The sequence below is a fragment of the Lathamus discolor genome, chromosome Z (assembly GCF_037157495.1).
Source record: "Lathamus discolor isolate bLatDis1 chromosome Z, bLatDis1.hap1, whole genome shotgun sequence".
NCBI lineage: Eukaryota > Metazoa > Chordata > Aves > Psittaciformes > Psittacidae > Lathamus > Lathamus discolor.
In genome coordinates this window covers 67,227,402-67,250,372 of record NC_088909.1, presented here as the reverse complement: position 1 = coordinate 67,250,372, position 22,971 = coordinate 67,227,402, and the positions used below count along the sequence as shown (strand labels likewise).

At 38.9% G+C, this 22,971-nt stretch overlaps 1 protein-coding gene across 2 annotated transcripts in view; it reads right to left on the bottom strand.

Annotated features, from left to right (window-relative positions):
* The window catches only part of PTCH1 (patched 1), a 69,998-nt gene that overhangs the window by 20,795 nt on the left and 26,232 nt on the right, over window positions 1-22,971 (bottom strand). For both annotated transcript variants that reach the window (XM_065662054.1, XM_065662053.1), the window contains 11 exons: window positions 22,874-22,965; window positions 21,186-21,384; window positions 20,433-20,554; window positions 18,481-18,628; window positions 17,589-17,720; window positions 17,154-17,309; window positions 16,443-16,541; window positions 14,944-15,069; window positions 8,053-8,171; window positions 5,444-5,843; window positions 4,634-4,943 (listed from right to left, as the gene is read on the bottom strand). In XM_065662054.1, coding sequence (XP_065518126.1) covers window positions 4,634-4,943; window positions 5,444-5,843; window positions 8,053-8,171; window positions 14,944-15,069; window positions 16,443-16,541; window positions 17,154-17,309; window positions 17,589-17,720; window positions 18,481-18,628; window positions 20,433-20,554; window positions 21,186-21,384; window positions 22,874-22,965 — 1,903 coding nt within the window. The remainder of the gene's footprint in view (window positions 1-4,633; window positions 4,944-5,443; window positions 5,844-8,052; window positions 8,172-14,943; window positions 15,070-16,442; window positions 16,542-17,153; window positions 17,310-17,588; window positions 17,721-18,480; window positions 18,629-20,432; window positions 20,555-21,185; window positions 21,385-22,873; window positions 22,966-22,971) is intronic.

Below are 22,971 nucleotides of genomic sequence, written 5' to 3'. Positions count from 1 at the left end.
CTGTTCAACTTGTGCAGCTAATACAAGTCGTGGGATCTGCTGCCAGCACATGTAAAGATCACAGCCAACACCTATTCACTCTCAACTGTTATATTCCTCCTTGCCACCCTTCAAGGGGAGGGAATACCTCACAGCACAAATTTGGATCAGATTTAGTACAGGAAGCCACAGCCCAGTACGGGGAGGTTCTGTGCAAGCAGATGACAAACCGCATGTCCAGGGAAGGGAAGAAAAAGGCCGGGGAATGTCGGTGGGGGAAATCGCTGACCCACCTCACAGCTGTGTTGCAGAGCTGTAATGAAAACTGTCATTACAGATCGTGCAGGTTAGCCACAGCTGCACAGAGATAACAGCTCTGAAAGAGAAAACGCACTCAGCCGACACTGCCTCCAGGCCACAGTTCCCACTCCCATGTACAAACTGATCCCCTCTCTCTTAGAAAACTGCCTCCCATGCTGTCAGGCCAAATCGTACCCACACGTAAAGCCAATAGGCTGAGAACCGAGCAATAAAAGGAGCCTGCCCCACCTCTGCTCACGGACCCACAGCACCTGCCCAGGAGCAGGACAATTTCCTGTCAGATTTTCTGGCATCACCAAAGGACTTCGAGGCTCCCTTCAAAAAAAGCACTGTTTGCTGGTGCCCTCGGACAGGGTAAACTTTGCTTAGAACATGCAAAAATACCAATCCATCCTTCCTGTGCCAAGTTCAGCTCCACATCAGTCTCTCAGGAAGTGGCCAGGTGAGAGCATTTGTGCTATCACACCAGACATGTGAAAGGTCTTAGAGGTTAAGAGAAGGCTGTCAAAAAGCACGTGGGAAAGAAGTAGACCACCAAAGAACAGCTTGATTTACAGTAAAAATGGCTCCCTTCAGCAGGGAAGAGCACAAAAATTGGTATAACAGACAGTACGGGAGAGCAGAACTTTCAGACTAACATCCAACCCCATGTGCTCCACAGACACACAGTAACAAATATATCCATTGGCATGTGACATTACATATCTGTGGTTGCAGGGTAGGTCAAAAAGGGGCATGCACATTTAAGATTACTGCAGCAGGTGAAAACTCAGCTCTCTCACATCTTCCTCCCTCCCCTGCCCTTGCAAGTTTGGTCATCACTCAAACCCTGCTCCCTGTTATATCTTAATTCCTCAGTGGCTTAACCACTTCATGCTCTGTTTTATTTAATTACTGACCTTGCTGACACTGAAAGCCTATGGAAAGAATACCAAGAAACCACAACCAGTTCTCTGTAATTTCTAAAGAATTTCAGAATTTCAGTCATTAGTATTTCCCATAACACTTTGAAATTAATAGCAGAGTTGCGCTTTCAAACTAAATAGTACTTACATTAAAAACTGTTCATACAAATGATTTTAAAAGACATTTAGTCTTTTATAAATGGGATTAATTAAATGTATAAATGAGATTAATTAAATTGAAGAAATACAAAAGTAACTTGCTGACCTCTGTTGCAGAGAAGTTATAAAAATTTAGGGAATTTTAAAAACATTTATATGAGATATTTTCATATCAGTGGTCACTTTTGCTTAATACTTCAGAAGAAAGTGAAATCCTCCAAAATTATGTGGGATGTAGGAATGGGGGTGAGGAAGGAATTCCTACTGACTCATGTGAACAGCTAGCACCATGAAACACCAGATAAGATTACCCTTTGCAAAAACAAGCCTAATTACAAGTCATCAGGGAATTCTAGCTACCTGATAATATTCAGTCACTTACAAAAATAATGTTAACATTTCCAGTTTAAATGAATGATTAGTGTTCATTCTTCTTCTGTTGCGTTTTCAGTAACAGAAAATATGCTAACATGATATGACATCAGAAAGCAGCATACAAGGAAACCTCTGAAAAAAGGAAGTGCATTAGGTGGAAGGCACACCAGTAATAGTAAATGAGAAGAAATGTACGGCTAAGACCAGAGGCACCTTCTTGATAAAAAAAAAACTTTTGTTGACATGCTGTCTCTTCCCTCATTCTGCCAGACAAATGTGTGCATGTCATAAGGCCATCTTGAGCCATTAATCTCTAGCACTCTAGTCAAGTCGTCAGGAATTAGCCGTTAAGTTCAAAGTTGTCTCTACTTCGATTATTCTGCTCCTCCAGCATGTAAAAATGAACCAGTAGAACTGTTCCCACCTCACAGGCGATGCTCCTCCTTGAATCCAGCCTAAAACTATACCTTGTTTGCAAATTCTGTTTTCACCTTTCCTCCCCCACCATCAATCAGCCTCAGCTGGTAACAATCAGGTGTTATTTTGTCTATTACTATCTGCTCCTTGAGATAATTTCCTAACTATGACAAATGTGGCAGCTTTTAGCATAACAGTTTAGTTCACCTCGTTTACCATTTAAAATGTAACTTCTTTCTATTGATACATTTCAATATCCTTCTTCTTCACAGTTTTGTGAATGTAGCACCACACTTCAAGAAGACAGTCCTGTTTTGGGCTGTTTGTATTAATTGTGCAGCTGTTTGTATTAATTGTTGTGCCTCTCTTGGGAATGGTAAGGAGGAGAGGTAAGGACACAGACCTAAATAAAAATTAGCAGTCATAATGATTAATTCTAAAGCTGTGGGCAATCAACAGGCCAAGCAATGCACCTTCTGTCACAGGGCCGGCATCTCCACTTGAACCACTTCAAGTCACTGCTTCTAGAGTCTCCCTGACCGTTCCAGTATAACATTTTAGCTCCATGCACCCTGTCAGTATATCCAGGTTATCAGGAATACTCATAGCTCCTCTACTGGAAGACAAGGGAGAAGGACAGGTATGCTAATACGGGTTGGAAGGTGAGCACGGGCAATAAGAAGAGAATAGGAACACCCCTAACAGAAAATCAAATAGGGAAATGTGCACACACAGCATAGAGAAGATGTGCAGGCCCTTGGCATTGGGCCAGGATGACACAAAGGGTCCTTAGCACAAGGAAGTGATTACAAAGAGGATGGGGAGACATTCAGAGTGGAAGAGGTTCAGGAAAGTATGTGGTGGACCTCAGAGAGTGGCAGTGGGAATGCACGCACCCCTGGGAGCAACACCAAGTGGGCTAGCCTCCAGCATTTCACTTTAGGAAGCCAGCAAGGGAGCAGACCCAAGGGCACCTCTTCCCGACTCTACTATTGGCAGACTGTGCTGAGGTTCAGCATTAAAATGTGAAGATCCTGAACATGATCTCAACTTTCCGACTCCCTCACAGGTTTGGAGGCAGGTGAGAGGTGGAAGGGGGGGACACCAAACATATTTTTGCCTACTGTTTTGGAACAACAACAAAAAATACCCACAAAAGAAATAAAATAAAATAGAAGTAGAAGAGAATTTGGAAACTCATGTAGAAATATTCTTGCTTAGAAATCTAGAAAGTGTAGTAAAGTTCCAGTCCAGCAAAACATCTAAGGTATGCTGAATTTTCCTCCTGCCAGTAATACCTTCCCTTACAGCTCAATACGCTTATGTGAGCAAAATATTTTAAATAGAACTTCCAGTAAGTAGATTGTAATGAATGGATCCAATATACTTAAAAACTATTAAGAAAGCAAAGACCAAAGCTAACAGCTGATTGGTCTCATAGCTTTGCATGATTTATCAGTACATTAACCACACGGGAAACTTGATCATTTCATTTAAATGCATCACTAAGGTGCATCTGCTTTCCTAACATTGCTGAATATCTTTTCAGGAGGAATAAAATACTCCAAACACTGGCAGTTACCTACATATTCTCTATGAATCACTGGCTGCGCCAATTGTCTCTAAACAGTTAAGTTTAAAATTTACAGTCTCACTAGGTCAGCACAATTTATTTTTCTATTGGCAAAAGCTTCCTGGAGATTCTCCCAACAAAAAGACAGAGGTAGGACAAAAGTACTCCTGGGCAGGATATGTGTGCTGTTAAATTTGCTGAGATGTAACAGTATTATTTATTTTAAATACAAAACAGTTATTTGTCTCAACATGTGCAATTATAGTGTCTTTAATACCTTTAATAGGCTGACTTCAATATAATTATCATCATAGTACCTGAAAGGCCATGCCTTCTCTTGTCTTCCCCTGCCCTGCTACACTTTAGTACAGAAAAAGGAGCACCACAGAAACAGTGAGGAGATTTGACTGGAAATCTAGAATGTATAGTGTGTTCCAAATCCAATAAAACACATAAGCTACACTGAATTTTCTTCATGCCAGCAGTCCCAGCTGCAGCCAACAGATCACTCATGTGCTGAAAGTTAAGCCTGTGCCAAAATGTATTGCTGGACAGGGACTTCTCATTTATTGTTCTCAAAACAGCCAATATTTATTTTCCCAAGACAGTGGGCCATATTTAGTCATAAATTATAAAGCAGAATTCATCAGCTGCTTAGAAATTAATAGCATGAGATGGGCTCTTACGGATATAATCTCTTAAACCTTCAAAACTGTCCTCAGTAAACTTAGCCACAAAGAATTTCAGTGACCTGTTCCAGGTAGTTAATGTGCAAGTTTGCATCAGCACCTAGCTCACAGTCTTTAACCATGTGATTAAATTCAAAGAGCGGAGCACTACAAACTAGCACGAACAAGTAGTTACTACTGTAGAATTAAGAAAAGTTCATGCAACTTTCTCTTACCTTGCAGCCAGTCTCGAAAGTAGTGCAACCACATTTTGGGGAGCTGCCTATCTTCTTCCAACAAAACATATGTCACATTGCTGAAACTTCTGTGAAGTTCATATAGTAAGTGCTGGACATTTGGATAGTCTGCTTTTTGTGTCACGATATACATGTTGTAGAATGAAAAGTACTTGAATTGTGCGGCAATAAAGTCATATTCCCGTGTTTCCCGTGGTACAATGTCTGTGAGATCTAGTCCATCTCTCACCCGGGTAGTTCCATAAAGGCTGAGCCCAAGCAAACCAAGAAAAAGAAAAATAACCACAATCTGCAAAAGAAAATAGAAATGCATTTGGTTTTAGGTTTCTAAAGAAATTAACAATTCGTAACAGCATACTACAAAGCCAGGTTCAAAATTAACACCAAACAAGTCTACTTTAAAACTTTTTATTTCTCCTCCTTTTTTTCATTTTTTCATACACATGCGCACTACAGGGCTAACTAGTTTGTGCTTTATTGAAGGGGCTCTGCACTACAGATGAGAAATTTATATCATAATGAAGTTAAAAAGTGGTTTTAGTTTCACAGACTTACATTAGTGAAAGTCACCAAAACCCTTACTGGTAACATATATGAAAAATCTCTCTCTACAGCACTCGCAAGATAAAACTTTTAAAGAAGTATGAAATTAGCTGTAAAATTTTTAATAACTGTTATTCCAAAAGAATTCTATTTATTTCTTGTATTTAGAATCATTGCCAGGATAATTTTATTACTGGGCAAGGCAGAGGCTATTTTTGAAAAACAGGTAAATAGTTCCCAGATTACCTTAGCTTTTGGTTTTAGGAGGAACGGAGCATAATGCTTTTCTGCAAAAGATGAGAGTGTCCACTTCGTACAGGGTGGCTCAAGGCAATGTATGCTGGAGTCTGAGAATTGGGAAAGCAAATCCCTCGTCGAGCTTGTGCTTTCTGGGCTCTGGCAGCTGAAATTATCTTGCGTCACTGTTACTGGCTGCACAGATATTTCTGAACGAGGCTCTGCTGTGGTGTAGTACACCTGCGTATGAGGATCGTATTCTGTGCGCAACTGCACTGTGGACTGCATTGTAATTTGAGTTTCATGTGCAAAACTGTGACTGCTGTATGGGGGTGGAGGGCTGTAGCAGGTATTGTCATTTTCCACATATGCTTGAGGCTCAATCTGAATCACTCTAGTAACACACGGACTGTAAGAGAAGAGAAAAACATATGTTCGCATTTAGATCAAACTTAATCAGACTTGATAGGATAACCTGCTTCCATCTGAGACTGCTTCTACTACTATTAGAGGGTTTGCATTAATTAAATGTAACACTCTGATGTCAATTTTATTTTGTACCTTTAGGAAACATTTCTCAGACACAGTTCAAAGTGTAGGCCTCTGAGAATATGTTCATCCTTTTTGTGTTCAGGGAAGAAGGAACCAGCATCTGCGTGAAGACATTGACATCTACCCACACTGCTCCATTATTTACACAGGCTACTCAGATCAATATTCAGGTAGTTGCATATAGCCTGAATGCACAATATGTGTATGAGTTTGCATCTGTGTGCCCATGCTGAGAATTAAGCTATTTAGATCAAAATGTACACACATGATACACTGAGTTATTCTGTTTAGAACTATTAAAGTAGTTGTTAAATAATATTTGGGCCTTCTAGATAACATCTCAGACTTTTGAGAGACAGGAATTTAGAATGTTGCCTAGCTAAACAAAGCAAGCTCTCATTAACTGCACTTCTTCATATGTAAACGGGCCTGAATTCTGATACACATTTGGTGCAACTTCAGATGAGAGAATAAATGGAACATCTGATTGCTCTGTACTTCTGAGAATCTGGGCTCCAAAATTCAAGCACATTAGGGCATCCACTGAAATGATGACTGAATGAGAAACAGAAAGTAGGAATCTTGGCTTGGGATCAACTCCCTGTTCTAACCACTCCCTCAAAAACAAATTTAGGAAAATGTTTTCTCTCTTTGACATTGTCCTGGGTTTACCAGGAGCCGTTTTGCTCCTTCTTAGTAACTGGTGCAAGCTCTGTGTTTTGACTTCCAGCCTGGGCAGAGAGCTGATAATACTGATTGTTTTTAATTGTTGCTAAGTAATGTTTATTCTGGCCAAGGACTCTGTGAGTCTCATGCTCTGCTGGGGACGAGGGAGGCCGGGAGGAAGCAGAGACAGGACACCTGACCCAAACTAGCCAAAGAGGTATTCCATACCACAGCACGTCATGCCCGGAGAGGGAACTGGAAGTTACCCGGAAGGGGCAGGCTCTCTCTCTTCGGGGGGGTCAAACTCGTTCGGCGGTGGTATCGTATTCTCTTGTTATTTTCTCTTATCACTATTATCATTGGTGGTAGCAGTAGTGATTTGTGTTATACCTTAGTTACTGGGCTGTTCTTATCTCAACCCGTGGGAGTTACATTCTCCTGATTTTCCTCCCCATCCCTCCGGGAGTGGGGAGGGTCGGGGGGGGTGAGTGGACGACCTGTGTGGATTGGTTTAAACTACGACAGACATAATTAAAATTAAAATTAAAATGTCAAACTAGGTCAGCTCCTAGGTGGGTGTAAAACACTAAGATAACACGAGGTGGATTGTCCACATTCTGGTTATGGCAGTAAGAGAACATGACCAGAAATGTAGCTGATGTTCTTCATTGCAGGAAAAATCAAAAAACTAAGGTAGAAAACATGCTTCATTTCTAAGCAGTAGCTCCACTGATGACAGCAGACTCATTCTACCTCTATGCTCAGAGCTGGCCATGTATCAAAAGTGAGAGTCTATATATAGACTCTTCAGAATGGCAGTGTTACCATTATAAACTGCTATTGCAGCCATAACAGAAACTTGTATCAAGAACTATCCTGTAACTGATCGTTCCTCATAATCACATGAAACACTTTGCTAAGCAGAAGTCATTTTACAGTTTATATATTATGTTTATATATTTAAGTTTAAAGCCCTAAAAAGCATAAAAATGAGCACACATACTGATAACTGTAAGTAAGGTTTTTCAGTACCCTGAGTTATACAGTCTTCCGATATTACCCAAAACCGGCACTGGATATATTCCCAAAGTGTGGATCTTTTTATCTGCTTTCAAAAAGCTGTCCTCCAACAATCGAAATAAACACATGCCTGAATGAGACCAAAAGTGTATGCGTGAAAGGGGCAGGGTAACTGAGGGAAGAGAGGTATTGTAACTCTTCCTCTTGGTCAGGTAAAAAACAAAGTAGCAAATTGAAGTCTGTCACTAACAATTAGATCATAACAGTAACATACTAACCCTGATGCAAAAAGAACTCCGGCTCCTCACAAGGAATGGCAGCACTTACTGCTGACCACAAAAAGGGCACACATCATATAATAATCTATCACAGATTCTCACCTTGTAAAACAGCAGAATATATCCAGTCTCCTGTCTTCCCGACGATAAAGGTCCATGCTCAGGATAGCAGGAAAAATCAGCAGAACCATAGCAAAGTTGAACACCACCACAACTGCTGCCTAGAGATCAATCACAGGAAAAGTGATGTCATTACTAAGCTTCATGTAGGGCACCAGCTTTACAAAGCATAAAATTTCCCTTCAGTTCTCATTCGTTCACCCATTTATCATGTCAACCCATCAGATGCTTCCAAGTTTTTCCCTGAGTAAACTGGGAGATACACTTTTACATTCCCATTTCATTATGGTAGGCCTACTGCAATTAATTAATTTATTTCCATAATAAACTTCATATTGTTTTAATACATCTGAGATGTGATGGGATCTGATGATGATTTTTAAAGTGGAAAACCGGAGTCAATAGATCATAATTTTGCATGCAATCCTGCTGTATTTGTAGTAAAAAAAGATGGAAGGAAAACCAAATGTGGAATTGGAATGGAAGTTCTCACATTTAAGGGATCTGAAGTAATTTAAGCATCACAATAACATTAAAGCACACTGTTAAAACAGAAATTAAGCAAAGGTTTAAGTAAATTTTACTGAAAAACTTATATTTACTCACCTAAAAGTTTAGACACAAAGAGCAACATTGTGGGTTTATTAAGGATTATTTTTAAAGGAGAATCAAAATTAATTCAACACCACATAGTAAATCTATGTATTAATATGTTTGTGTTTGACAACTTGATTAATGACCCAGTCTGCCAAAATGAGTCTTAAATTGGAACAAGGGTACTTGGTTTCATTTGTAAAGTGAGTATTACGTAATGAAAAAATCCAACCTCCCTTTCCTTTCAAATCCTACTTCAACCCTTTCCCACAAAGGGATTCCCAGAGAATCTCCAAAAACATATGTGGTGCAGCATCTATCATTAATAGCATTTACTTGTAATGCAGAATTGTTAGGAGCACTAGCCACCACAAAGGAAAAGCCTGAGCATAGACGGGACTAGAATATAGCTGTAAGAGTAGGAAAGACACTGGAGAAAAAAATGGTTGAGCCATTAACAGGTGAAAAAGAACCCTGAAATCCTTATACTTTACCTATCAAATAAGCAGTAGCTATCTCAATTGCAGCCTCGTTTCAGGTTAAGGAAATCATACAAACTATCAAGTTCCCCCACCTGTAACTTCTAAAGTAACAACCACTTGGGTTAAAGCAGTCATAAAAAAAGAACAAAAGTTGGGCTACAAAAATGAAGTCGCTGACCTGATACAAATAGGCTCTCCTTTTTTCAGAACAAATGAATGGCTGCTTTTGATGTTGACAAATCAGGCCTCAAAGCTGATAGATAAAAAGATGTGATATCCAATATCCATGTTTTCAAAATTCTTGGCTTGCATGTCAAAAAAATAATATAAAATGGCTAAATAATGACATTTTTATTTTTGCATCTCTTTATCTGTGAAAATCAAAGTACTAACACACTGAATGATTTCAAGGGTTTTGAAGCTGTCCAAGTGTAATAAAAAGACTAGATACTGTTTTTACTTCTCTGAGAATGACAGAATCAACAAGATACGTAAGTATTTTCTAATAATTTCAATCATAAATACGTTGCAAACAGAATTATTTTCTATTGGTGTTTCTCTTTTGTTCTCTCCAGCTGGCCTGAAGTAAGATTTTGGTCCTGCTGGTTGTTCACAGACATAGCTACTAAACCGGAATTTACCGAGTACTTAAAAGCCAAATTAGTATTCAGCCATCTTTGAGAAAAAAGATCCAGTGACTGTTTCATTATTTATAAATATCCATGCAGAAAGGTATATAAGGTCATAACCAAAACTTTAAAATTAAGTGATTTCCTTTTGATTCTCTCTAGAATTAACTGAATCTGTCAGAAAAACAAATGGCTGCTGTTGCAAGCAAGGTGTTTGTTGGACCTAGTTCATACAACTGCTTGCTTTATTGCTGCTAAACCAGAGAAGGCTGAATCACCCATATAACATGAAGAACTAGTTGTGTCTAACCAAGATCTTCTATCAAGGATCTGCTAAGATTTAGTGAGATTTGGAAAAAACAGCTGAGGCTTGACCCAGTAATTCTTACTCCTCCCAGCATGGCTGAAAAACTAACAGAAGTCCTCTGTTCCATAAACTGCAAACACTTCATGCCATATCAGCTCCCTTTGCAAACCCCAACATCCTTGAATCTCAAATGCCACTAAACCTGAAAAATAACACTTAAGAGTGTGGTAGAGATGCCATTAAAGTTAGTTATATTTAAATTGGATTTTTAAGAAGCATCAAAACTAACCCAACAACAGACAGTAAATCTGCCTAATAACATGGCATCCCTCTTAGACCCCTTTTAGGGTGTTGATGTACCAACCCTTCAAGTAAAGTATTTTTAAACAATCCTTACTGTTCTGAATGGACCTAAATAAATTCCTAGAACACCTCACTTCTTATTGCACACTGTCTCTCCCTTACCCACCTCCCCAGATATTCAAGGATGTTCTCAGTTTTCACAATTAAATACAGAAAATATTGTTCCTGTACCAGCTTTAATTTGTTGTCCCATCAAAAAACATGTGGTCACTTGATAATGAGTGGAAAGGAAGAACTGCTGATGGGTCAGTGCCTGACCTGATGCATCAGCCACTGCTCCCCCTCCAATACCATTTAGACATCTGGTGGCTGGGAATAGGAATGTATGAGAAATGTGACTATGGTAATACCCCACAAGCTGTAACTATTACACTGATTGAAAAAGTAGCAACAAAAAAATGTGGCAGCAGAGCTTCCAAAGTACAGGCAATCTGTTAGCAGCACCCAACCTAAGAGCATGCTTCAGATTTTCGGAAACAGGGCATCTTCTCTCACCCCTTCAGAGATGAATGGTCAAGTGGGAAAGGGCCTTAGACCTTTTCCTTGAGAAATCAACACAGGTAATATTAGTCCTAGGAGGGATAAAATGGGGCCTACTCAAGAGTGTAAAATGAAGGCATTCAGTGAAATGAGATCAGAGAGTAGTAAAAAAATTCCATTAATCGGAAAAAAATGTTGGCCACTTCCTGAGAAACATACTCCGCTTTTTGCATCTTTTCATAATGCACAGCCTAAAAATATTATTGCTGCTGCAACTGTTAACGGAGACAGAAGAATGGCACTCTGTGCTGGAGGCAGCAAGGGAGACGAGGGCTAGGCTGGTAGGCTGGGGCCCCGCCGAAGGTATGTGCTGCTATGCGCTGTTCCTGGCAGCCCACCCAAGGAGAACGGGTGTGCTGTATAGCCAGAGGTGATGAACAGATGAGGAGGTCCATCAGGGAAACTTCCACCCTACTGCTCTCTATCTGCAACTCCCTCCTGACAATGTACAGACCCAGATCGCCCCTGTGCCCTACCTTTTCCCTCAGGCTTTAATTTTTCTTGTTAAATTCTCATGTCAGGAACAGGCAAAGGTAAATTAAGTGAGTAAAAGGAGGAGGACAAACCACTTCAGCAGAGCAAGATAACTGAATGAGCTTAAAAACTTACATTTTTTCTCTCCACAAACCCACCACCACACCACCTAGTACATTTAGGAAAAAAACTTGTCATTCTTCTGGTGAGGGAAAAAGTTACTGCTAAGATTTATTGGGAAAAGTTCCACGCCTACTCATTAGTGAATCCACACCACTCCTCTGCTGCTGAGGGAGGAAGTTTCTGGTATAAGCAAGAAGAGTTAGATGACTTTTTGTGAAGCTTCTCTTTCCTGAGCAGAATTTATTCCATAATGGTGTCTGAATAATCTGGCTCTGCCCTGCCTTCCTTCATTTATACTCAAAACAAAGGGCTATGTTTAAGACATTCTTACTACAAACTTCAAAAACCTTCAGTGGATTTCCCTGATAACCAGTTCCTCTGCCACAATTTTAAGAAATGAAACACATCTGAAAACTCAAGACTTCCTCCTTCAAAGTCCTGAGCACTCTTACAGGTGATTCTTGTAACTCAGTATCTGGGACATGTTCAGCAACTCTGCCCTAAAACTTCTTAAATAAGGAGCTAGTAAGATCAACAAATGAAAAAAAAAAAAAAAAAAAAAAAAAGAAGTGAAAACAGTCCCTGTCTGCTTTATGGAACTGATTTTAAAAACTTCACTTTCAAAAAGGATCAATAAATGGACTTCCATTTTTTCAAACTTGGCAAGAGCTAACCCTAGGGATCTTCTAAGACAGCATCAGATTTGCAGTGCTTGAGTTCCATAAATTAACAACTCAGAGGTATCAATGAACTGCTTTAGCTGGCAGAACAGAAGAGAAGCTGAGAAAGAAGAAAGCATTGATATGTAAAATGTGAGATTCTAACTAAAAACTGGGCTTGTAGATGCAGGAAGCCATCTATCCTCCCTCAGCAGCTGGGTTACTTTACAGATACTGGGCCTCAACAGTTATGGAAACTTTGACAATTATCTTGCAATGTCTCAAGAAAAGTGAACGAAGAGCAAAACAAGGTCAAGAGCAATCCGTTTTTTAAGCCCATCTGCTAAAAATTCACTATCTAGATGAGAAGAAGGCAGCATCTGTGAAAAGTAAATGCACTATTTCATTGCTTTCTAAGTCTTGCTAGGAAGCTGTCAAAGACTGCAAGGACTTCTTGTTTAAACAAGCCTGAGTAAAAGGGAGAGGGAGGAAGAAGACTGTAAATAAAGAAATCCATATATAAATACAGACCACCCACCAAAATCTGCCATGGTTATGTGATTCTGAATGTTATTATTAATATATCACCTGATTTTGATTTTACCTGATGAAGATAGGCAAAGCAAGTAATAGGTGTTCCTTTCTAACAGCAAAGGGTGTTATTTTAGTGGTTAATTATATACATATCAGTCACATATACTGCTCTGTCATCAGTAAATCTTTATTATGGGTCTCCAGCTCTCTCTCTTTTTTTTTTTTTTTGCACATTTTTCCATCTCTTGTATATATATAAGGGGTTACTGTACACAAGCAAAGACAAATTACAGTTGCATGTGAGAAAAAGATTGAGCAATTCAAACATTAATTTCTGGACACCCAAACATTCTTACACATAGATTCCATATTAATCACTGCCTTAGAAAGGACTGTGATCTTGATGTTTTTATTCTGAATAATATCAACATGTTTATACATGAATATGTTGAAATCTCACTGGAAACTTTTTGTTTGTCATTTTGCTGTACAGACTTCATTTTATGAACTTTCCCTGACTCAGACTACAGTGTGGCAGCAGTCAAAAAGACTTTAGAAAGGTATATTTAACTTATACTTAGATTATAGTAACAACTGCAGATGCTGTCGTCATGTACATTCCAAAAGCAACCTGTCATGTTCTGATGAATACGATGAACATGTCATGTGAAGAGCAAGAACAGAGAAAGGCTGAGCAAAATTTCATCAGATAAGGAAGAATTACTTCTGGTGGCTCAGACTCAACGGGTTAGCACTGCAATTAGGACAAAAAGGCCCATCACTATTGGAAACTTGTTATAAGATGCATTTAGGCTGAACAACCGATTCCCACTGAAGATCTTCAGCAGCCTGCCTAAATTACGTGTTGAATGTGTTTGCGCCACAGATTTAGAAGACATGAGTAACCTCTTCCAACACAAGAAGTGTTACACTTCAAAATATATTTCACACATTGGCACTGTTCTTTGTCATATAATAAAACAATTCACTGTCACATGCCCTGTAAGAATGGACATCTAGGTTTCTGGCAAATCAGAAGAGCTAAATATTGCTAATCAGTGAGGACTGGGAATCTAGTTTTAGCTGCCACAGATATCTGCTAAAAAGTGCGTAAAACCAAACAGGCTTTTACTTTCTTTTATTATCCACTATGAAACTGCCTACTGAGAGAAAGTGGTAAACAAACTATTAATGCCTATTCATAACATAACTGCGATCTCAAACAATTTACCATTTTACAGCTTCATGCAGGCGTACATAAATCTTTGAAAACAACAATTGCCACATGTATTAAGAAAAATTGCAGCTCTTGTTTCCTCTGGGTAGCCAAGGGCTCAAGGAGAATGAAAAATGATTGGAGAACCAGGCTACAGCAGAGGAAAAATAACTACTGAAAAAGTAAGTTTGCCTGCTCTGCACCAAGGTCAGACAGCACTATAAATTGCTTGTGTCAGGGGAGGAACTCCCAAAGCTTTCTTCAAAGAGCCCTTGCTTGCAGAAGAAAGCTTTCTCCAGCATCCTTAATATTTCATATTCCTGAAGGTATATTGTCCAAATGAATACAAGAAGACAAAGGGAGAAAGATAGAGCAAGCAATACATGGTTCAGCACATAAAATTCACATTTTCTCTCAAAGCAGTTAAAAAATAAAATTCTTCAAGTTTTCTCCAAGTTTGCTAAAATTCTCTTGGAAGTAAGGAGTACAAACTGCTGCAGTAATAATTAATATGGCAAATGCATATTTGCTGCTGTCATTGCACTATGGTTATAGTTTTTAAGAGTAGCAAAAGGGACAAACATGAATGAAAGATGAAATTCCTCGTGAGGAATGTTACAATACACAGTAAAGCACAGTCTACTCCTCTTGACTTAAGAATGCAAATCTTTCTGAAGAATTGTTTCTTCTTAGTTACATACATCTTGGACTTTGCACTCAACCCAGTGAGTATTCTTTCACCTGCCAATAGGATGCAAGAGACTGCAGGCTTGCGAAATGGGAGGAGCAGAATCAAGGGCAGATAGCAGCTGTTATCACCCAGATCTATGGTAACTGGTTCAGTGAACTGCAGTAGCACTGAATGCAAACTTTAACACTACTACTAACAGGTATCATTGGCTTTCCATGATGGGACCACGCATAAGAGCCAACAAAGAGTATACAAACTTACTTGGAGTGAAAATGCTCGTAAAGCAGGAATAGGGATTAAGGCAGCCATAAAGAAAGCAGTAACATTGCTGATAGATGTAAGGGCTACACTTGCTCCTGTTCGCTTCAAACATTCACCTGTTCTGTCCTGCAAAACAAATGATGTATCTTAAAGTCAAGTGAATAAGGTGGTGTCCTGCAAATGAAGGGATCATCTGACAGATATAACACAGTAACAGTGAAAAATTATTACAATGAAATTCTGAACACAGGTGTGCATTTCAGAGTAGTGAGAATAAACAGTATACTAAGTATTCTGTTCAGGAGAAAAGCAGATGGCACATGAAGTGTTCATGTTGTTTGTGGGTAGAAAACATTCTCAGAGCTAATCCAGAACACAAAACTAAATGGGTTTATATCAGATATAAACCCATTATATCACTGGCATTATATCAAATCCATTATATCAAACTGACATTATATCAAATACATCTGTATTTAAGTAGGATGTATTTTCCACTAGTTCCACTTGGTGTTCCCATTTTTCAAGCAAAATAATCATGTATTAACAGCATGAGGCATAACATACCTATGTATCTTGAAGAAGTATGTACGAAAAAAAACCAAAAAACCACCAACCCAAAACCCAGGCACCACACACAAAAACCGCAGGGAAATCAAGATAAACACATGACCCTTTCCCAACCCAACAGGCTATTTTGAAGCATATGGAGGTTGTAGTAGAGTGAGTTGTAGTGCCTGCATGCCAAGCCAGCTGGAAAGAGCACAAGAAAGACACTGCTTGTACAGAACAGAATCAACAAATATACACTGCTTTTAAATGGCTTGTAGTTTGCATATGAAACTTTGGACTGAGTGTGAAAAGGTCAATAAAAGGAAAGAATCATAAAATTGATGACACCATAGATTTCATAACATTAATGTTATACTTTGAAATGCTATAGTCAATTACAAACACCAGAACAGAAGCCCCCCACAAAAACCAGAAAATAACTCAAATTTAAGACCAAAACAAAGTAAAGCTAGTAGTTGATACAAAAAAGAGAAATCTTTGTTTTCGAAGTTCTCCTTCTCCTCGATCTTTACGCACTCAGATTTCTGCATTCTTCCATTGAACGCATTCTATCATTTAATTGTAAGACTTATATTTGAGTTTGTTCCTAAATTTACACTTACTTTTGTTGAAATTTCAGGCAGAATTTGGACTATGAAAATTAGTCTTTGTATGACAATTATACATTTTAAATTTCAAGACAAAATAAATCTAAGACACTATTAAAAAAGAAAAAAAAAAATCTGAACATTCCAAAACATTCTATGATCACATGTATTGCCATTATTTCCTATTAGACAGAAATAAGAATCTCCAGACCCTAGGAAAAGCTTTTGAGAAAAAAATATAGGTTTTTCTTATCACTGCTTATTAATTCTGGATACAGTTATTTTTTCCTACATAACACCTTTTGGTTTATCTTCCCCCAAATCCCCATTTGTTATTACCTCAAATGGAATCCTCTTATTCTGTCCTGTTTCACTAAATGCATGTGCCAGAAGGAAAACATCATCTACACCAACTCCAAGAGCAAGAAAAGGCAAAACCTTGGGGGAGAAACAAAACAAAAAACAAACAAGAAAGCTGTTTTATGATCTGCCATGAATCTACCCATTAAATGGCTAATTAAAGCAACTTACATTATACTATTAACAAATCCAAGGGTAACATGAAAATCAAAAGGATATGATATAGCTATTAACTTTTATTCTGGAATACTGCTGAGGAACTTACAGTATAACATTTACAGGCACACAAAAAATAAATCAGTTTTGGGGTAGACAAGTAATATCTGACACTAATTCAAGCCACAGTAAAAAATATTTGCAAAATTTAAGCATCCTGATAATTCAGATGTAAAGACAAAACCTACAGTTTATTATGTACAACTGGATGCCTCCATTCATGCTGGGAACAGAAAAATCAAATAACCCAGAATCTAGTAATTTTACAAACTGCATGATATTTGCCTTTTAGTATCATTTTACAGCATGACCACATAATTTCTTACAGCAAAAGTTATGAGATGGGAGAAAGGCACAAGTAAAAATCTCATGCCAAGATACTTTTGCAGGTTTTTCGCCCCTCAGAGATTCAGTTGTGTTCACTTACTAGCAGAGTACTTGTAATTTAACAGCAGACTTGTGTCTCCTAATTACCTGAGTTGTGGCAGCATTAAAGGAAATTCCAATCAATGAGCACAGGCCCAATCCTGCAGCCACTGAGAGTGCAACCAACAAGACTCCTGCCAGCCCCACGGCACCCTGAGACTTGGCACAGTCCCACCGCAGCATTGTTAAACAGGCGTAGGCAAGCTAAAGCAAGGGGAGAGGGAAGAAGTTGAGGGGAAAAAAGCAAAATGTCAGAATGGATCCTTCTCTAACAGCTATCTCTTACCAACCAAAATACAAATATTTTTAAATAGACACATTGCAAATGTCACAGAGAAACAGGTGACAAGCCTGAGACAAGTTTACAAACTGTAGCTGATATTTTATACATATCTAAAATGTTCTGGACTGCTGACTGGTAACAATAAAATATTTAATCCCTGCTCTACTACCAGAGAAAATTAAATACATTTATTTTATTACCATTAGTAAGTAGCCACTAGCTACTCTGATAACACTGACATCAGAAAATGACTTTAGGATGTCATCCAGGGTGGTTGTAGTAAAGGAGAGCACCTTCTGAGTAGAGTTTTGTGCAACACTTTGATGAACAACCTATGAAAAGAAAAATAAAATTAGATGTGACTAAAGAAAAAATTTATTACCATCTTCTACAGCACACATCTGAAATCAACTACTTTAGCCTCAATGTCCCTGTGAAAGCCAGCACCCTACACAGAGATTATGCTGATGCTACACAAATGCATTTGCAAGCCATTGATTATCAGACACAAATCTGCATCTTTCAGGAAAGGCTATTGCTTTCCCAGCCCATTCCAAATGTTTAACATTCCTCCTGTAACTCCACCATGCATTTACTGCAGTACGAATTTTGCCTTTAGCCCAAGCCCAGCAATCTCTCAAGTACTCCTCTTTCCCCCTCCCCGCCTGGGCCATTCACAGAGGTCAGAAGCAGTGTAGCAGAGGTCAGAGCTTGGGACACAGAGACCATGTACTGTCACACAGCCTCCCCACCAGGGCTGCTGCTGAGAGAGCAGTCTCTGACTGGCTAATGTTTTCCAGACACCCTTACAATAACCATGCCAACCAAAAGTTTTAAATGCCAGCTAACTCTCTGGTTCTTTTTCAGCCCCAGCAAAGCAAGTGTCCCAGACAGCAAAGAGCAAAACCTTCATGGCTTCTCATATGTAAATAATAAGTAGCTCCTTCAATGGAGGGGAGGAGGCAACATAAAAACTGCAAGGCAATAACTGAGTTCCGGTTTAAGCATCTTCCTTGAAGAAAAGCTGTGACAGAAGCCAGTGGATCTTTGCAGGACTTCATAGTCTGACATCTCGGCTATTTTTAATTTTACCTCAACATACATCCTCTGCCAGGCTTCCAGAATTGCTGCTGCCTTATCCTCATTCCAGTTGATATGCGAAACATATTCGTACCCCTTGAAGTGCTCATACATTTGCTTAGGAGTCATTAGCTGAAACATGGTTTGCAAAGCCTGGGCACTGTGACATGGAGAGAAGAGCATAGAGGAGGAAGAGGCATAAAATGAGCATTTTCAGGAAATTATTTTTATGATATCATAATAGAGTCCCAAATGAGACTCTAACAGGAGCCTGCATGAGTTCTTGATTTATAAGGCACATGTTTGTATTAAAATCTAACAGAGTATAATTATTCTACCATGTATTTGGTGCATCTGTACTGGTCTATGCAAGTACTGAGGCTAAATCTGGTTTCACTGAAGTTAATGAGAGTTTTGCCATTATTTTCAATAGGATCAGTTTCAGTAGCAAAGAATGTAACCCTACAAATCAGTTATAAAGATTACGATTGATAGACAGATTACTGTGAGGATGCCACAGGAACACTTATTTCTACAAGATCTTGTAAATGCTGTTGGCAATTTGTCATTTGAATACCTTGATCTTTTTTATCCCTTGGAGACAAATGCTAGATTAAATTCCTGATGCCTGACAATCTGCAATGACTACACAAGGGCAACCACTATCCATCTTGAATTTCCACAGTGTGCAAATGTACCCAATAGTTTTAGAAGATTAAGGAACTATTTTATTTTTCATTAAAAATACATACTTTGGATACTTGTTGACTTACCAATGTTTAGTGTGAATGTAAAAAAGGTCAACATTCATATTAAAAGTTCTAGTAAAAGTTCTCTATATTAAATATGGAAGAATTATAGAATCACAGAATGGTTTGGGTTGGAAAGAACCTTAAGATCATGCAGTTCCAGCCCCTCTGCCATGGCCAGGGACACCTCACACTAGATCAGGTTGCTCAAAGCCTCCTCCAACCTGGCCTTGAACACTGCCAGGGATGGAGCATTCACAGCTTCCTTGGCAGCCCGTTCCAGTGCCTCTCCACCCTCACAGTAAAGAACTTCTTCCTTATATCTAACCTAAATCTCTCCTGTTTAAGTTTGAACCCATTACCTCTTGTCCTATCACTACAGTCCCTGATGAAGTGCATCCTTGTAGCCTCCTTTCAGATATTGGAAGCCTTGTCTTCTCCAGGCCCCAGCTTTCTCAGCCTGTCTTCATATGGGAGGTGCTCCAGCCCCCTGATCACCCTTGCGGCCCTCCTCTGGGCTTGGTCCGACAGCTCTATGTCCTTCTTATGCTGGGGACATCAGAACTGCACCCAGTACTCTAAGTGGGGTCTCAAGAGAGAGAGCAGAGGGGCAGAATCACCTCTTTCAACCTACTGGTCACACTTCATTTAGCTTAGCATGGTCCATATTTTTCAGAAGAGCTCTATTTCACAGGTTTTTTCCCCCACTGAAGTCCAATATTCTACAACTTCAAGAAGCCTGAAACAAACGCGTTTGTTTTACTGCTCAAAACTTATCCAAGATGTAGTGACATAGAAATAGACTTTTCTCTATACTGATCTTGAACAAAAAGTTCAGTGGAGATTCTGGAATTCTGACAAGTCGAATGCCGTATTATCCAAATTATTTTTCTCCTCCTTTTACTTTGATGGTATTTCAAAACATGCTCAAAAGTCTTTGGTGCTTTAAACACTGTTCAACACTCATTCTATAAACAAAATTGCCAAGAAAAAGCTTTCTTTCTGAGCAACATACACTGTCATTCTGAGGTTAGAAGCAGGAAGCAACGACTATTCCTTAAACTACCTAATCACTCTTTTAAGTTCTTTCTCTTGAGGCATGTCCTCCTAAACTGGGATTCATCAAGAGCAGTAGATTTTGCATGATCCTCCCCCATACCCCAGAACCCAAACTCTTAACAAAGAAAAACTTTGACATTTTCTTTAAACATTTACCTGACAAGTTTACCAGAACTGTTCTTGACTGTACCACCTATAATTAACTCCTCTTGCCAATGCATGTATTTTCTCGACAGTCCATAGCATCCACCACTCAAAACAAGGGCTACATCAAGAGGCTAGAAAAAGTTATTAAGAAACAATCAGTTTCACATCTTTAGACAAACTCATACCCTAATTCAACACCCAGTATACCAGAATAACATGCATTAAGGACAATCTAGGAGATCTAGAAAGAGAAATGTTTTCAACAAATCAGACTGAACAGATCAGATGGATACTTGTAGACTAGACTGTCATTTCTCCACAGTGTGAAGTGATTGATAAAGGGATACATAAAACTGGGGTCTGTGACTTCAAATTCTCCAAAAAAGTCAACAAAACTGAAGCTAGTTTGAAAGAAGGCTTTGCTGTGCTGCACGAGCATATAGTGTCAGCTGTATTCCAGAAGTGGCTATGTCTAAGGCATCAGGTTTGCTCAAGTGCCACATCACTGCATTGCCATTCCCAGACAGTAGCTGACAAGTGCATTCTCAATTAAATACATGGGCTCAAGCACTGCATCACAGAATGAGGGAAACTTCATACTTGTGGGCTAAGAGCATGTAACAGGAGCAGAAAGAATTTATCACTCAAGAATACAAACTATATATAGCTTGGAAGAAAGTGGTACCTTCTTTTCTCCTCTCTCTCACCCCCACCAACCCCAGCCACACTTGAAAAGATATACACAAGGACAATGAAACTTACTTTAGTGGAATTTTTATTGGGAGCTGTAATTGGGCAATCGGGATCAGCAGGATTCAGGCAGGGTCGATCCATATAACCATGACCAACCTCTGCCTTATTCAGCATTTCTTCCCAGCTCTCCACTTGGTAGTTTATTTTCTTTAACTCTTCCAAGAATTCTAAGGGGTCAAAGTTGATCCACTGTAAAGGAGGCTTCCCTCTGCAAGAGAAACCAGAAGAAAATGACACATACAGAAAAGACAAAAGAAGTACCAAAACAAACATACTTTTAAAATTCATATTTGCACAAATAAACGAGTTCTTTTCTGTTATACGGTAAAACTTCTTCTCATAAGGTTGTTTCATAAACGGCAAGGCATGTTTTAATTAGATTTGTTTATGTACTTTTCTTGCAGCCTAGCTGCAATTTTAACAAAAATATTCAGGTCTTAAAAAGAACTGTGGAATAACCACAGGTCAAAAATACTTCCATTTACAAGCAAAGCAAAACAAATCATCAAGCACCTAAATAACAAAAAAGCAGCCAACTGCTGCTTCAAAGAATTAGGGGGGGGAGGGGAGAGGGAAAAAAGAGAGGGGGCTGAGGAAAGAAAGCCTTTCTCATAGTATCAGATTACTTCTTGCTAGTCTACTAATCATCTTGCAAATGTAATCAATCAATATAACTGATCTTTGTTTATCTATAACAATGCTGCGCTCCTTCAAATGACCTGGCAGCTTGACTATCAACCATCAAGCTCTCCTGCTACCATGGCTGTCACTACTATCGCTGTCAAGTCTCCCACCCCCCACTCCTGAATTTGTGATGTTGACAGACTAGAAAGGCTTTTGGCTGCCTTATTCTGTGATTCAAACCACACTGTATCTGCTTAACCAGGCTTAAGTCATTATTCTGAATCTGCCAACCAGAAAACACAAAACCCCTTATTTCCCCATCTAAAACTGTACACTAAAGGTTAGAAGATGGCCATTGCAAATTGCTTTTACAGAGACATGCAAACCAGGACAGAAACAATAACTTAAATGCTAACTCTTGCATAATTAACAGAAAATGCCTGCACAGATTAACAGTTAACTCTTTAAAGGATTCAGGGCATATTATATCACACTTGTAAACTGTAAGAAACCACCCATAAAAGATACTATATGGTTTCTTTAATGATCTTATAAGCAAAGGATTTGCTCTTTAGTCCTCAGGAAGACTTGAGATTTAACCCAAGACATTTTCTTAGGAATTCCCAGCCAACGGATTTTTTGGGGGGAGGGGGAAGTGAGAGGAGAGAGAGGTGGTACATACAGAAAATCAAATCAAACCAAAGCAAACACCAGAAAAAAGTTTATTTCAGGGAGGAAAAAAAAAAAAGACACACAATTCTTAAAGTTTGCATTCAGAAAAACTTTTTTGCATGCTCTTAGGAAGGGAAAAATAAGGTAGGATTTAAATCAATGCTACAAATCATCTCTTAGAAACAGGAAAATCTTTTGTCAGTGGTGGAAAAAACAACCAAAAATCCATAATCCATGTGTATTTTCTGTAGAGATGCTACACTTTGTCTTTTATTTTTCTGCTAAACCAGAATCTGAGTAAACAATGGGAATGCAACTGAAAAATCATATACAGTTACACAATAAAAATCAGTCAGACCAGACTTCGTTATAACAGAAAGTTATAAAAAAAACGTGCTTACAAAAGATAGGCAGTTCCTGACTGTAGCTTTGCTCCCTCCCAGAAGCAGTCCAAAGGAGTGATAATTAAGCAAGGATAAAGATATTCTATGATCTGTCA